At 40.0% G+C, this 16,305-nt stretch overlaps 1 protein-coding gene across 2 annotated transcripts in view; it reads right to left on the minus strand.

The window, feature by feature from the left end:
* DISC1 (DISC1 scaffold protein) overlaps positions 1-16,305 on the minus strand; it is a 204,441-nt gene that overhangs the window by 112,414 nt on the left and 75,722 nt on the right. For both annotated transcript variants that reach the window (XM_040598953.1, XM_040598952.1), the window contains exons 7-8: positions 12,421-12,475; positions 7,808-7,910 (exon numbers count right to left, since the gene is read on the minus strand). In XM_040598953.1, the coding sequence (XP_040454887.1) occupies positions 7,808-7,910; positions 12,421-12,475 (158 nt within the window). The remainder of the gene's footprint in view (positions 1-7,807; positions 7,911-12,420; positions 12,476-16,305) is intronic.

Genomic DNA, 16,305 nt, shown 5'->3' on the forward strand with positions numbered 1-16,305 from the left:
CTCCATCCTGTGATTAATGACAATACAAACTGATTCCAACACCAGAGAAGAAATTGAAGAAAATAAATATCATTCAGCTGCTCACAAAGAGAAAAAGCTAAAAACATGACAGAAATGCAGGATTTTGGAATCAATGCCAGTGTGTTTGCACATCTGAAAAAAACAAATAGCAAATGAGGTACAGCCTACCATCTCCTGAAACACTGAACAGAATTCCAGCATTTTTGAATCACAATTATTGTTTTAAAGCAATAACACATGCCAACACTTTTATGAAGCATAATGCAACTGAATGATTGATGTGATCCCGAAAGGTAAAGTAAGAAAATCCATCTAGAAGCAGGCAAGAGACCTCACAGACAAATATGCGGAGGAGGTTCTCTGCCATAGAAAGCCTCTTGTACCTGGACTGTGAGTCACCACAGAGCAATCCTAGGAGTCAAAATAAGAAAAAGAAAAAAAGAAGGGTGGGGGGTGGGAGATCCCAACAATAATAAAATTTTAAATCAGTAATAACAACTCAAAGGCTCAAGTGAAAATTATCAATGAAAAATTCAGCCTTGTTGTGCTGAAGAAAAAGGCAGAGGTTTGGAAGATGGCAATTCAGCAATACGGAGACAAAACCTGTTCCAAGGAGCAATAGCTACTGGTGTCTGCTGGGCCACCAGATGCTCTCAAGTGCCTGCACTGGGAGTGACAAGTCCAGCCCAGTAGCATGTTAGTCACAGCAATTTACTACATGCATTAGACAGTAAATAGTTGTTGTAAGTCATGTAACATTCTCTACCAACATGGTAAAGGATGCCCAAATTGAAGTGACTCCAAGGTCACCCAACGGTACAGACGTGTGCACACAGGCTTCCCTGCATCATCACCTCCCCCTTCCTCCCAGCTCCCATTCACCTTATGCCTTTCAGTCTCTGGTTCTTTCACCTCTGCCCTCTCTCCTGCCTTTCCCTCCACTCGCTGCCACTGGGAAGGGACATGCTGAGAGTAAGGAAACAGCCCAGACCCGACCTCCGTGATCTTGAGGGCTGCATGAAATCATCAACCCCCTTTTTACCCACCAGATCAGGAAAGAAAACCAGAGAAGGATCAGGGAGAGAAATATCCATGCCACCTAGATTTAGGCACCAAAAGTGCACGCACTGAGGTTCAGAGGTTTGTCACCTTGGCTCTCTGGACATCACTGCTCCCTTCCACAGACTGCACAGGGGATGCAAGAAAACCCAGCCTTTCCATGGGGTGAGCACCCTCCCTTCGCAGCTCTCCCCATCTAACGTTTCTCCTTTGAGCACAACACCCCAGAAAAGGAACTGCCCAAGAGATTGCCCAACCTCCTGCCCTACTCCAGGAACAAACAGCAGCTCAGGTAACAGGACAGAGAAAGAGAAGTTGTTACATGGCCAGCTGCTTTCTGCAACAGAAGCAATGACTTTCTGCTGCCTGGTCACGTATCATGCTGGTACTTCAGCTACAACAAATTATCCTTGAAATTCACTGAAATCCAGTAACATCCAGCAGTCTCATTTGGAAATGAGATAAAAAGACAAACAGCATAGCTGTCCGAGTTCTGCGTGGCTGTTTGGGGGTTGGTTTGGGGGGACCACCAGCATTATTTTTTAAATGAGTTAACAGGCTTGCCAAAAAGTACATCACTTGCACCAATACACGGTGGCAAATTTTACTTCACGGAACATAAAGTGACCATTGTGGGAAGACATGGCAATACACAGCATTGTATGCTGGAGCCAAGACATTGCAATACAGGCATGAACAAGAATTAGTCTCACTACGCCTCAGCCATCAGCCCAGACCACTGCTGAAAGCAAGAATCAGAAAGCAGGGAACCAGCTATATCATCTGACAAGACACAGACCTACATCAGGCATGAATTCATCAAAAAACTTCGACTAAAAGAAAAAAAAATAAGTATTGGTATTTTTGCCTCTAAGATTAGCAGACTTCTCCAACTGTTACCAAACAACAGTTCTCAGAGACAGGAAAAAAACAGGGAAAAAAATATCCCTCCAAACAAACAGAAGCACCATTGCCTTCCAATGAAAGATAAATAAAGAGCTGTATATGGCGTGTCTGGGGAAGATCTCAACACCATGTTGAGAACTTTACGCCCACATATATATTTCTGCATGGACTGACAGAATACAGCACAGGCATGGAAACTAGACATCCACATTACCAAAATACACAGATGTATGGCTGAAAATGTCCTGCAGCATGCACTGGCATCTTCCAGACCCTGTCCCCTCTCAAACATACTCATTCCCAACAGGAATGCTTGGCACCAAAGCTGGAAGAGGGGGGGGGCTTTTTTGTTACAATTGCTTCCTGTGCCTTGCAGAACTTGCCCTAAATGAGCATCAAAGAGCAGACAAAGAGGCAACAGTACTGGCATTACGTTTTGCGAAAATACAGTATGTGGTATTTGTGTAATGCTATTTACAAACCACACTTCTACACTAACAAGGGGAAAAAACCTTTTCACTGTACTGCTGGAAATCATCCCACAACACTATTTCCAAGCACCTCTCACTTGCAGGTATTTAATGAAATAAAGCTAGTGCTAATTATAGGATGATGACACATGATCTCTTACTGGCATAAACAGTTTTAAGATCAGAATTATTTTTTTTTAGCTACTTACAAGTCACCTCATTCTGACTTCTGTGTTTGGATCTAATTTGTATTTGCAAAGACATAAGGAAAGTTAATGACATGCATCTCTGATAACTACATAATGAATTCAATATTTCACTCACTTTCGCTTAGCTCCCTGCTAGCCATTTTCTGGCGATCTAGTCCCATGCTATTACACGTTTTCAAGAGGGGAAAAAAATGAAATCTCATAGAGTCTAAGAAGACATTGTAAAGTATATAAAACAATCTCTTTATTCAAATATAGAAACAGCCAAAAGGATGACTAAAAATTCATTTTAGTTTAGATCCTCCTTCCTATTGCCAAATTATTTTCTTGCTAAGGAAAAATGAGAAACAGACCATTCCTGATACGATTTGCTCTCGTGCAAAACAACCCAAAGTAGGAAAATAAATTTTAATACTATTTCTACAGTTACATTCACACTTACTTACATATCATCCTACTTAAATTTTCTGGCTTAGGATTACTTCAGCTGCAATTTATTCCTCCAAAAAATTTCATGCTACATATACACACAATGCTAACAGAAAAAACAGAGTATCTTCTATTGCCATGTTCTTCCCAAAACTGATAAAAAAATTTTTTATAAGCATGTCAAGAGCTACTGTAAGAAGCAACTGTTATAATACTCACATGCAGGTTTCTAAGCACTGACATTAAGGCGTTTTGTTTTAATAATTAAAAAAAATTACTAGATGCTAAACCATAAGATTTCATCAGTAAGTATTTACAAATGTGTATGTCAACAGTCACATCTCATGCAATCAGGTATACTTGTTAGCTATAATTAGCTAAAGCTACTGACTTAAAAACCATGAACAATATAATAAGATTCTACTAATTATGTTTGGAGAAAAAATCTGGACCAACATCTCAGGAGTATTAACTGCAAGCTATTTATCACAACAGACAAATGCCAATCAGAAGAGAGTTGTTGATATAAAGGATCTGAATTGTAACTGTTGATAGAAATATCTCTTGAACATTTAAATATGGGTTGTCGGTTTTGGTTTTCCATATGAAATCTCACCAGGATTTAATCAATCTACTGTATTCATTCTATAGCCCTCAATAATCCAGAGATTCACAAACCTCCTTTCTTTCTCCTCCAAATTTAATTTTATATTTCTTCCAAGGACGAAATAATAGGGAGGAGAGACATTTACATACATAGCATCATCTCTTATGTCTTTACAGTATCATTTACTATACATTCTTAAAATCCAAGCTATTGCATTGACAAGACTAATAGAAGTGCTACGCTTACATTGCATCTATTGTGGTATTTTCCTTTCAAAAAACAAGATTGGCTATATTCTTATGTCTTCTGGTGCAGATACATCAATACTGTAAGTTGGTATGTTTGGAACAGAAAGTACAGTTCATGTAGAAGGTGAATGTTATCTGAAGGTACCCATTAAAGGCTGAGGCAAGCATCATGCTTTCCAAGTCATCACACATATGCTCTGAAAACTAATGTATCACTTAGTAATTATATTCTTAAGTTCATCTAAGTTAACTTTTGGGATACACGAATCCAGATGTGTGCAAATACATTCAGTTACCTTTTCGCTTTGGCACAGTTCCAAAATCACTTAACTCTAGGCTGCTTCCTCAAGGAAAATGCTAAGCTAAACAAAAATGATGCAACATCTGTTAGTTGTTCTCAGTATCCATTCGTATTGTTGTTTGAGGAAATTGTGTGAATAAGTGATCTAACTGCCAAGGTAAAAAAGCAGAAATATCAGACATTTATCCCTGCCTGATGCTTCCAGACTAAACAAAAACTTCTAACCACGACCACCAAACTTTCTTATTACTGCATATTTATATATGCACTATAATTCCATCTGAATTTCATGCTATTCCAAGGCTGTCCTTAAATAATTGATATTACTCAACCAAAATTCCTCCCACCTTCTAACAATTTCATATATTCAAACTGTTCATTAACATTCTGTTAGCTGCCTGACAGTTCAGGGGATACCTACAGTATCTTAAAGGTTAAGACCTACTTCCTAACTATGCTTTATTTAAGAGGTGTCATTCATTTATGTCTAACACAGGAATACACAGAAACCAAGTAATGCAGCCCTTACTGTATTATCCACTGCTCACTGTTTTCACCTTGTGAAAGCATAAAAAAAAAAATTTAAAAAAATCTATTTTTATCTCTTCCTTCCTCTTTCTTTTTCTGCATTTACCAAATCTTCTCTTCCTGACTTGCTTCTCTGCTAGATGCAATTCATTCCGCATCCTGGCTTTTCTGATTTTATCACTTCATGCTCTAACACTAAAATATTTCTATTTTTTTCAGGGGTTTTGGCGTGGGTTTTTTTGGTTGGTTGGTTGGGTTTTTTACATTTAGGTCTTCTGAGAGCTGATTGGTTTTTAATTCCTGTATTTCCCCTGCATCCTCTGCATACTACTCTGCATTTAACATAAGTGCCATCACATCAACTAAATGTGTGTGGCTGAAGGGCAGAGCCCGGAGGGTTGTGACCAGCGGCGCAGGGTCCAGCTGGAGGCCTGTGGCCCACAGTGTTCCCCAGGGGTCAGTGCTGGGTCCGGTCCTGTTCAACTTGCCCATCAGTGACCGGGACGCGGGGACAGAGCGTGCCCGCAGCACGTGGGCAGGTGACACGAAGCCGGGGGAGCGGCCGATACACCCGCAGGCTGCGCTGCCCTTCAGCGAGGCCTGGGCAGGCTGGAGAGCTGGCGGAGAGGAACCTCGTGGGGTTCAGCACAGGCAAGAGCAGGGTCCTGCCCCTGGGGAGGAGCAGCCCCACGCACCGGTACGGGCTGGGGCTGACCTGCTGGGGGGCAGCTCTGCGGAGGGGACCTGGGGGTTCTGGTGGGCAGCAAGTCGCCCGTGAGCCAGCAGTGAGCCCTGGTGGCCGAGGGGCCAGCGGGACCCCGGGGTGCGTGAGGGGGAGCGTGGCCAGCAGGTGCAGGGAGGTGATCCTGCCCCTCGGCTCTGCCCTGGGGAGGCCGCACCTGGGGCGCCGTGTCCAGGGCTGGGCTCCCCAGGTCAAGGGAGACTGGGAACTGCTGGGCAGGGTCCGGCGGAGGGCTACGGAGGTGATGAGGGGGCTGGAGCATCTGCCTCATGAGGAGAGGCTGAGGGAGCTGGGCCTGTTCAGCCTGGAGAGGAGAAGGCTGAGGGGGATCTTATCAAGGTCTACAAAGATCTCAGGGCCGGGTGTCAAGAGGATGGGCCCAGGCTCCTTGCAGTGGAGCCCAACAACAGGACAAAGGGCAATGGGCACAAGCCAAAACACGGGCAGTTCCATCTGAATATGAGGAAGAACTTCTTTTCCTTGAGGGTGACAGAGCGCTGGAACAGGCTGCCCAGAGAGGCTGTGCAGTCTCCTCTGAAGACATTCAAAACCCACCTGGACGCAACTCTGTGCAACCTGCTCTAGCTGAAACCACTTTAGTGGAGGGTTGGACTGAGGTCCCTTCCAACCCTGACCATCCCGTAAGGCTGTGATATCTTACAATGAGGTAAAGACACTACAGTATCCACTGTCACCAAATTACTTTTTGCCCTCTACTTTCAACCCGTTCCTTCCAGAATTCTGCCTTAGTAATAACATAGGACTGTACCATTCACAGTCATTAAAATTCTCTGAAGTAAGAGTTTTTCAGAGTAAGAATAAAAAAGAAACAGCGCTTAGCAGTACTAAGAAATGGCACCGCTACTTCTTAAAAAGCAGAGAAAAGCAATCATAGTTGCAGTACTGTGAAAACAGTTTATAGAAACATCAGAATTAAATTGTCTTCTGAATTCATTCCTGAAACAAGCAACCTCTTTCAAGAGCTAACAGGTACAAAATATTGTTATGAATGTTTTGGAAATCATCCTCGAGTTGTCATTTACTCTCTCAAAGTGTCAGACTGAGGTATACCTTTTCTGGCTATCCAGTTTATGGCTGTTTTGCTCTCAAGAAAGTTATAAAATGGCTGGGGAAAACTTTGTCCTCATTTCTGAAAGCAAGAAAATTACCTACTTTCAAACAGCCCACAGGCAGAGAAGGGTGATTGCTGAGCTTACCTCTCACAGAGGGACACAGAGAAATAAAGAGGGCTTCCATTTCAAAAAGGTGTTATGAGAAGCAAGGAAAATGAGCACGGTCAGCACCAACACAAGATCCGGCCCTGAATTTCCTTTAGGATTTCGCTCAAGCCTGGCGTTATCAGCTTCTGGCAAACAAACCATGTGATACTCCACAAGGTTCCATTTAAAAAAAAAAAAATCACGTGTGCTGGTACTAGATTCGTCTATCTAATTCAGAAGGTAAATCACCAACAGATAGTTGCAACACATCATCTCGACATGTATTAAAAAAACCCTAGCCTTTCTTTACTTGGTGTAACACTAGAAGATTCCTTGTATCCAAGTCTCCATTCTCTCCTGTTCAGCTTCCCCTCTGAGGCAGGTGTCTAGCAAAGAGACACTTACGTAACACATCTGCAAACAATTTGCTGAATTAGAAAACACACCTCTTCAAACTGAAGAGACAGAACTGTGCTTTGCCTTTTTTCCTTAGTGAACAGTGTAGTAATCCCAAGCAAGTGGCATGTAAAGCTGTTATGTATCAGACTCTGTAATCACATTTCAATGTTTTACTGGTTGTAAATAACATGCACGAGTGCTCCAAGGACCAAATCGCTCTTTTGCTGCCAACATTAGTTGTTTAATGACCTGAACAGCAGAAGCTGCCAATTATTGTATTCCATTTTAAAGTGTCATTTAAAGCCACATTTGTAATTAGTATACTTTTGTTGTAAATTTATGCTTGTAGCTAGAGAGCTATAGGCATATAACTTGTTAGGTCCAGGAACAGCTATTGATAATTGTTTATCAATTGCATGTATGGAAAAGTACCACATTCTTTGCATGTTTACTACCTTTCACTTTGCCAGTAGTTCCTAACGACGGAGAGGGGCCTGAAGTACTTCACACAAGGCATGACACAGCCTGGTGTGAAGGATCTATACTTCCAAGAGATCTATACAAGTGCACATCAACAACTTTTCATAGCTGAGACTTCTTAGGGAAAGGTCAACAACTGCTAACACACCACTCATCAGCGTTAGTCCTTCTCATCACTTAAAACTTACCTGAAACAGCCAGCATTTTGGCTTCAAGTAGAGCTGGTAGTTGAGCTTCAATATCACTCACTTTCCTCCTCAAAGTACTGCAGAGTTTCTGACTCGTGCAAACCTAGATTGAAGCAGACAGCAATGATATATAATTCATTCATGAAAAGTATAAGGCAACTTAAACGGGGCTTCAAATGTTCTTGGTTTACAGACACAACATAACATCTTACAGCAAGGTAAAGAAGCTTAATAAAAAGTGATGTCTTCAGAGAAATATGCAACACAAATCAAAATATTCAGGCATTGTCACACATCCTTTTATAAAAACAGGGAACGGTATTAGCATTAACTACCTGCATGAGGCAGGCCCTGTTTCACTACTGCACATAAAAGAAAGGCCATCTTACAAATTCTGTACAATTTCAGCATCAGCAGTGATGCCTGGAGTGGAATGTAAATAAGCCAACATTTGCAGTTCAAAATGCTGTAACACAGGATGTACAGTGATTTTTACACAAAATATACTGTGCTGCACATCTTAACTCAAAAAAGACAAAGCAGCCATCGTCAATTCTCTGCACAAGCAACAAATAAGGCTCAATACTGTACATTTCACAAATGGGACACACTGCTGACTACGGTTCAGGTTTCTGACTTCCTCTCTTTTTTATCTTTTTAACTGGAAGTTCCTTCAGCAATGAATCAGGATTGGTACTAAAAACATGGAGAAAGACAGGAGAGAAAAAAAGAAAGGAAGTTCAACTGTTTCTGTACTTTACATTTAAGTATACTACCCCTCAGTAGGATCTTATACAGCATATACAATTCATACAATTCCCACATATTCAGAGATGTTGGTTCTTACTCCATGTTGCACCATTTGTGAAGGAAAGCAAAATGAACAAACAAAAAAAATCCACCATCAAACTAATGCAAATCCCTTGTTGTGAAGGCAGACATCAAACACTTGCTTAAAATTGTAGCTGACACTTGAGAAAACATTGCATTCATTGGAATGAAGGGTAACGCAATAGTCAAGAGAGGTACAGGCCAGTTGGGAAGAGATGAGATGTGAAATGAAATCTCCAGAGGAAATTTTCCCTGCCCTCCTTGACTTTTTTTCTCCCCCTTAAAAACAAGTGTATCTACCATGCTTAATAGAAGCACAGCTATCACTTCACTTTTTAAGAGCAAAGGCCTTGCAGCTGTAATAGCTTGTCTGTTTGTACAATTAAAATATAGTAATGCAGACATTACACTAACTGTAAATTATTTTAAATGGATAGTAGCCTCTTGCTTTAACTAAGAGCATCTGTTATTCATGAACGGGACATACTGTTTTCTTGAGCCAACAGAACTATCCTCCAAGCAGTAGCTGCTACTATCTAAAAATTTCAGTGTCTTCTTATTAATTTTAAATCATATATATATCATCATTTCTGCACCTACGACACTTTTTCAATTCCCAGAAATTTCGCTTTGTTTCAACGCCTCCTTCTAAGTGACTTGCCTACTAATTCGCTTAAAATATTTTTAAAAACCCAAACCTGTCAGAGTCAAATAAACGTGCTCAAAGAACCCAAAGGCCATTTCTGTCTCACCTCTCCAAAATAAATCTGGAAGTTTTTAATGACTTCTTTCTAAGCAGTGCTCTCTCTTCAGGGGTACTGAATGGCTCAGTGAATTGCAATTAGATGGGGAATTTTTCAGCTCCAGGAAAACTGCATGAATATATCCCATGCTGGTAGTAACTTAAAGTCATTACCACTAGACAGCTGTTTGGCAATTATGCAAAATAAGCTGGGAGGTTTAATCAGTTTCTAGTGAACACTGTCCACTTTGTAAGGACTACTGTCAGAAGGAAGCTCACTGGCACTCTCTATTAACAGACCAAACACAGGGACCACAGGCTTAAAGGCAGTTCCTCTTAACTCACAGAGGTGATTCTTCTGGAATATGAGATAAGTACGTTACCAAGCGCCTGCTTCTATCTATGTCACGTGTATTCTGTAGATAAATGAACAGCATTAATCTTCAGAGCTATCACATGGCATAGTTCAACATAGCTTAATGAGCGACTGGGAGAGGCAAAAATAATATAATATCCTCTAAACTAACAGCACTGCTTCTGTGTTATATCACTTCTACTCTACAAGCTCCAATTCAAATAATTTTTTCTAATGATTTTATCTTAATAACAGCTACCATTATTCATTACAGTAGCTTATTCAGCCACTAAGGAAAGGTTATTTCTTAGCTGACAATGATGAACATTCACAAAGCCAGCACCCTCCTTTGCTCCCAGTGAATGCACCATCCTCCTCCAACCAGCCTGACTGCAAGTGCCTGTGGCCCCAGCAATCCCCTTTCCCTGTTCCCAGTGACCAGCTCCGCTGCAGCCCATGGACCAACAAGCTCCATGTCTAAGAAACTCCCTTTCAATTTCAGGGAAGTTCTTTACATCCAAATATTACTGTATTTGTTTAAAAATTATCTTCAGTGGTTTGCAGGGTTTTTTTTAAAGCAGACTTTCAGGAAGAAAAAAAAAAGAAAGAGAAAAAAAAAAGGCTCTTGTTTAGGAATATACCTTACAAATCTGTGTTCAGACACATAAACACTACTCAAAGCAGCCTATCTGAAACCAGCAGGATTCTGTGGTTAGCCAAGATATGTGGAATCAAGATGAAAAGCAGCAAATATCAAAAGCATATTTGCCCATTGTCATCCTCTTCCATCTTTCCAGCATACAATGTTAATCTAAAGCAGCACAAACAGGGCCAAAGACACTAAAGCACTGAAATTTACTTTTTCTCCAGCCATCTCAAGAAAAAATAAGCTGACTAACCTTCACCTTTCTTTACAACAGCACCTTGGAAAAGATAAATTCTCTTTACACTGCCTGAAGAAAAGGACAGTCCACCTGGATCTCCCATGCAGCACAATCCTGCCAGTAGCAAAAGCAGATACTAATTTCTCAAGGAAGGTGGTGAATAAGGAAGATTGTTCCCTTCACTAGCAGGTGAATCTTAGCTTTTAAAACCTCTGCTGAAAACAAAACAGATGAGGCAGAAAAGGCCATATAAATACTAGTGACACAGGGGGAAAGAAGAGACCTTTGACCAAGTAGTGTTTTCCCCATACAGTATTTCAAAGACCAGCTCTATCCAGTTTGAAAAGAAAATAATAGCACGAGACAATCTGAATAAATAAAATAATAAATTATTTTGAGAGTCTCACTACATGCTTTCTATTTACCTTCTCTAATAAATAAAAGCCATCACATAGGAATGGAATGAAATTAAAATAATATTTTATCTATTGAAAGTTTAAAGAAACAAACAGGCTGTGGAATTCTACCTCACAGACTTCTCAACTGTTACCTAATGCTTTAGCTCGTATTGAAAAAGTCTCTAGATACTACAGTTCTAAAATAAAACTTCAAGAGGCAAATATTTTCAGGGGAGAAGGCAAAACCTGTAACCTATATTTTCGCTTGCAGATAGCTTGAAACAACACATCACTGAGGTACCAAATATCTCACTCATTTTAGCAGATAAGCTATAGGTCAGTTACAATCTTTTCCTTGATACTTTACTCACAGAGATTTAAAAAATATAGGCGGAAGCATCATGTTATAATAGTCTATACTAATTTTTGCCAAGATGTGTACATAAGCAAGGAATAGAGGAGAATGAGCTCAAAATAAAGTAGGAGAGAAGGAGGGAGGGGTATTAAGATGTAGTCTTTAAATCACCTATTTAACAGAGCATGCTAAAAGCATTGGTCAAGATTATTAGGAAGAACAGATTATAAAGATAAAATTTTCACTGATTTTTGTGAGTGGTATTAAAAAACATGAAAAATAAACTTATTTCACAGTATAAATTCATTAGTGACCAAAACCAGAAATATTTTCCACTCTGTTCCATATGGACTTATGTGAATTAGCTACCATTAATAGACCTTGTTTTCTAGAGCACTCATGGAGCAAAGATGCTCTGTGGCTCACTGAGCCATTCTGAAATAAAAAGAAAACTTTAGTATTTTCTTTCTTGGAAGAAAGCCATGAAAAATAAGAAAATTAAAGGAAAAGTATTGACATCTCTGGTTAGAAACAAAAGGTATGCTAAATAGGCCACATCACTTTTCTTTGTATTTTTAAAGGGAGATGAGAATGAGATTGCTAGTTTATTATTAGTGAAAGGGCAGGGAAAAGAGGCACTTCATTCATGCTCTTCCTTCACACCAACAAAACCAGTCAGCTCAGAAAGTAAGAGCCTCTGTATTAAGACTGAAAACGTTCAGCTGTGACTAGAGATCACTTTCATTTCACAAACCTGAGGAGTCTGTTCCTAAATGGAGACGAGCAAGAAGACTGATCACTAGTAAACATAAACCGAGAAACAATAGATTACTCCATCTGCTTCCTTAGGCATAATCTCTGTAGCTTGCCCACATATAAAAGCTGGGGGAAGGGGCTTAGACTGTATGTTTGAAAATATTTACATGCAAAATCTGTTTAGAAGAAACAACACAAAACCAACTTCCTAAACACAGACAATTTGCTAAGATGCATACTATTATCTGCTAACCCAAATATTCTGAAGAACTGAAAACTCATGTGCACTTACCTTGGCAGTAGTTTCTTTAATGGACAGGCTGAACGATTGTTCTTTTTCCTGAAGGCTAGAAGGGATTAAAATAAAATAAAATAAAGTTGACCTTCTCTGCTCATCGCGGTCTGCTACACAAGACACGTTTTTATATGGAAACACATAGGCTTTAAGATGACTCATACTAATGCAAAAGAGCCAATACCAAGAAAAAAAATCTGCATATTTTGTTTCAGTGATGCTAGTGACTAACCAACCTTTTTTCCACCCAATTTCTACCCACTTAATCCTGTTTGTTTGCAAAATGGTTCGTACGCTAGCTTTACAGTTCTTAATTAATGAGTTTATACATGTTTTACTTACCATCTGAAACACAATTATGATTACTTGTGTAACCATATCTTAGAAGTTCCCAGTAGTGTCCAGGACTGGTGCTTTGCTAGGCTACCATCCAAACATCCAACACAAAGGTGTTTCTGACACAAAGTGTTTGCAGTTAACTATCCTCTTATAACCCAGTTTCCAACTCTGCCAGGAAAAGTTCAGCTGCAGTCACTTATCACCACAGTAATTTTATATGAAATATAACTGCTCTGTTTATTTTCATAAAAGCCTACAAAATATTTGTACCAAACTGAATCAGTGAGCTGAAACTGAGGCATTGCCCATGCTTATATGAACAAATTCAAGGTTTTCTTCCACATATAAAAACAGGTGGATTTTCTACTTTGATATTACAAAACCTAATTTGAACCTGTGCCTTTGGTGCTTGTAAATAAATTCACAAGTTACATTTTTATCATAAAGTTCAAAAAGCCAAGTCAAATCAAACATAAGGAGTTAGTACATAGATTACTTTGGCAACTTCAGTACTTCCCTCCTCCTGCTTAGTAGACATACACTTTTATACATTGTTCAATTACTTTATCACACACTATTTTATTTTCCATCAGACACCTCAATTCAGTGTACATGACAGTCAGCACTCCCCACCAGTGGCATTTCAATTTTTCCTTTTAGCTGTGTTATAAAATTGTACTTCTTTCACAACCTACCGCTAATATTCTCCCCAAATAAAGAACTATTAATTTATATCTCAGCTTTGCTTCAGTGTTTGGCACTGAAGCATCCAAACATCTCAGAAACATCACCGGATTTATTTCAATGATACTCTCACAAGATAAGGCAGCATTGTATTCATTTTACAAATGGAAGAAATGCAAGTCACTGTTATTCAGAAAGCACGTTAAGACTGAGTGCCCGTTTTGACATGCACACAGTCCCTGCTGCCTACCTCTATTCATTTCAGTTTTCTGTTAAGAACTTGCTCCTTCATATTTTCCAAGTACTGCACTGCTTCAAGAGTCAGCACTTATGTAAGTCTGAACCCCAAAGCTCACAAAGCTGGACTTGCACTCAGTGACCACCTACAGAAAGGCTGGCTGGACCATCTCACCCAGCCGCACGCAGCAGTGAGACAGCCTCAGAGGCAGAATTCAGCTGTCCAGTGCATCATTTAATGGTGCTAACGAGAGAACTATTTTCATTGCTTTCCCTCATACCCTGCTTCACAGAGCACACACCTTTTCAATCGACAGCCCAGCAAGGCCAGTCACCTCATTACCACCACAGCGCGGGGGTCCCTCCAGCTCCAGACAAGGCAGTCCACTCAGAAGCAGATCAAGACAACGTTAAGGCAACACTTGTTGTGTTGTGTAAGGCAACAAACAAATGCAGCTGGCTATGGAAAATAGGTTTAACAACATTTCCCACTTTTCTCTACTTTCTCCCTTTTCTACAGCAAGATATGGGCAAAACACAAAATATTACATGTATAACGATGACATACTCTGCTTCCTGCTTGCCTCTGGGCATGCCAGAGGGAATGAACTATTTAGCCATTTCTTTTCTCAGGCTCTGGAGCTCCGTGACTTTCAGCATCTCCCACAATCGGCATCTGAGCTGGTCAGGTTATGTAAAAAAGAGCTGGGCTTTGTACAGATGTCAACAAGGAGCAGCAAGGCTGTGGTGTGTAATTGAATGAATAATGGGTGACTGACCCAATTGTTCTGAAACTGCCTCATCAAACTCCACCCTAAAGACTCAGGCCACAATAAAATGTAAAGTGCAGTTATAGCCAGAAGAACAACAGCATAAAGATGGCACCCCTATTTAACAAATCTCTTCTGTCTGCCTTTCTTCTTATCTGTTTACTTTCCTCTCAGAAGCCCCCCCCCAGGTTCATACAACGTTTCGCTCCTCTGCAGAACTCACACAGCTAACAGGAAGAGAGATCTTTTTTTTAAAAAAAATATCTTTTTAAACCATGTATCCAAAACAGCATTACAAACTAAGACCCAGTTGCAGAGTTCGTATTGCTAACAAGGATGCACAAGCCCATGTGGACTTCCAGGTCCAGGTGCTGAGCGGGAAAAAACACTTTATACCCAGATTTCTTTTTATGAGCTTCTATCAAGTCACTGAAAAATAAATAAGGAATCGCACACTGCCATTTCACTGACAGCAGGACTACAGTTTAAAGAGAATTTTGCAGAAATACAGTTTTAAGAGAATTTTATATTAACGTGACACATATCAATAAAGAATCTCATCAGTAAATCATCATTTTGACTCAAGCTAGCGATAGCCGCATTAAGCACAGGCTTGAATCTAAAGAAACCTTTTGTTACAGTTACAGCGTTCATGCAGGCTCTCACATGTGTATTTGTATTATTTATGGTATAAATTTCACAGCAGCATCCTGTGTCAAAACCTTGTTAGCCTTCAGAGCAATACCTTTTTAAAGACTATCCCATCATACAATTCACACACAGCAATCAAAACTGTGTACAAACTAGACACAGTTACCAACTATGAACAGCTTTTAACTAAGTTTATTCCCAGGTTGGCATCTTCTACCACAAAACACCGTCACAGAGATGCCCCTCACAAGCTTTCCAATTAATTGACAAGCTAATGACCCGCAAGAGAAACCAAACAGTCAATACCAATTCATTCTACCAACAAAGGCCTTTAACAGCCATGATCTGTTACATGTGACTTGAACCAGAAGTAGTATTTTATCACTACCCTGGAACATTATATTTCATTTTAAGAGGGCTATTCTGTCTGCTTAAAAGTTGCTTTACCTATTACTGCCAGGGAAAATGGCTTCAAAAAGAGCTCCTTGAGGAACAACACTAAATTCTTGCCTGGGAAGACATTCATAGTTTTGACTCATTGCTATTCTTCTCTGGAAGAACAGCTAATCAAGAATTTGACTGCTTGTCCTCAGTGTCTCTGCAATCTATTATAATGACCATTTAGAACTTACTTCTCAAATTCAATATAAGCTAACTCCATCACAGAGAAAGCAAAAGTTCTTGACCCAGCTGATGGAAAGACTAGAATAAGACAGGAATTCAATTAACGCAAATTTAACTGACTAAACACAGGAAAAGAAAGGTTTTTAAACACTGCCAGAACGGACAGCAATCTATATCTCATGTGTAATTTCTTCATGCACACAGATGGCTACGTAGGCCTATCAATTAAATGGCTTGCAATGGATTTACGCACATTAGGATCCATAACAAGGAGAGAAGAAAAGGAACGTAGACTTGCTACATGCTAGGGCCTCATTGTATACATGCTAGACCAGAACAGGAAAGCAGGAGCTGAGGAATTACCCTTTCTGCATGACGAATGAAGTAATACTTTGGCAAAACACAGACTTCAGCTGGAGAGCTGCAGAAGTATGTAGGAATGCTACACATTCAGGAGCTGAGGCTGACTTGGCAGGTGACACCAGACTACGGAAAAATTTTAAGATCCAAATACTTCAAGCAAGTCAGTGCCTTTTAAATACCTCATTTTAGTGCCCTCAAAGAAAAACAGGTACTG

The sequence above is a fragment of the Falco naumanni genome, chromosome 6, assembly GCF_017639655.2.
Source record: "Falco naumanni isolate bFalNau1 chromosome 6, bFalNau1.pat, whole genome shotgun sequence".
NCBI classification, from domain to species: Eukaryota; Metazoa; Chordata; class Aves; order Falconiformes; family Falconidae; genus Falco; species Falco naumanni.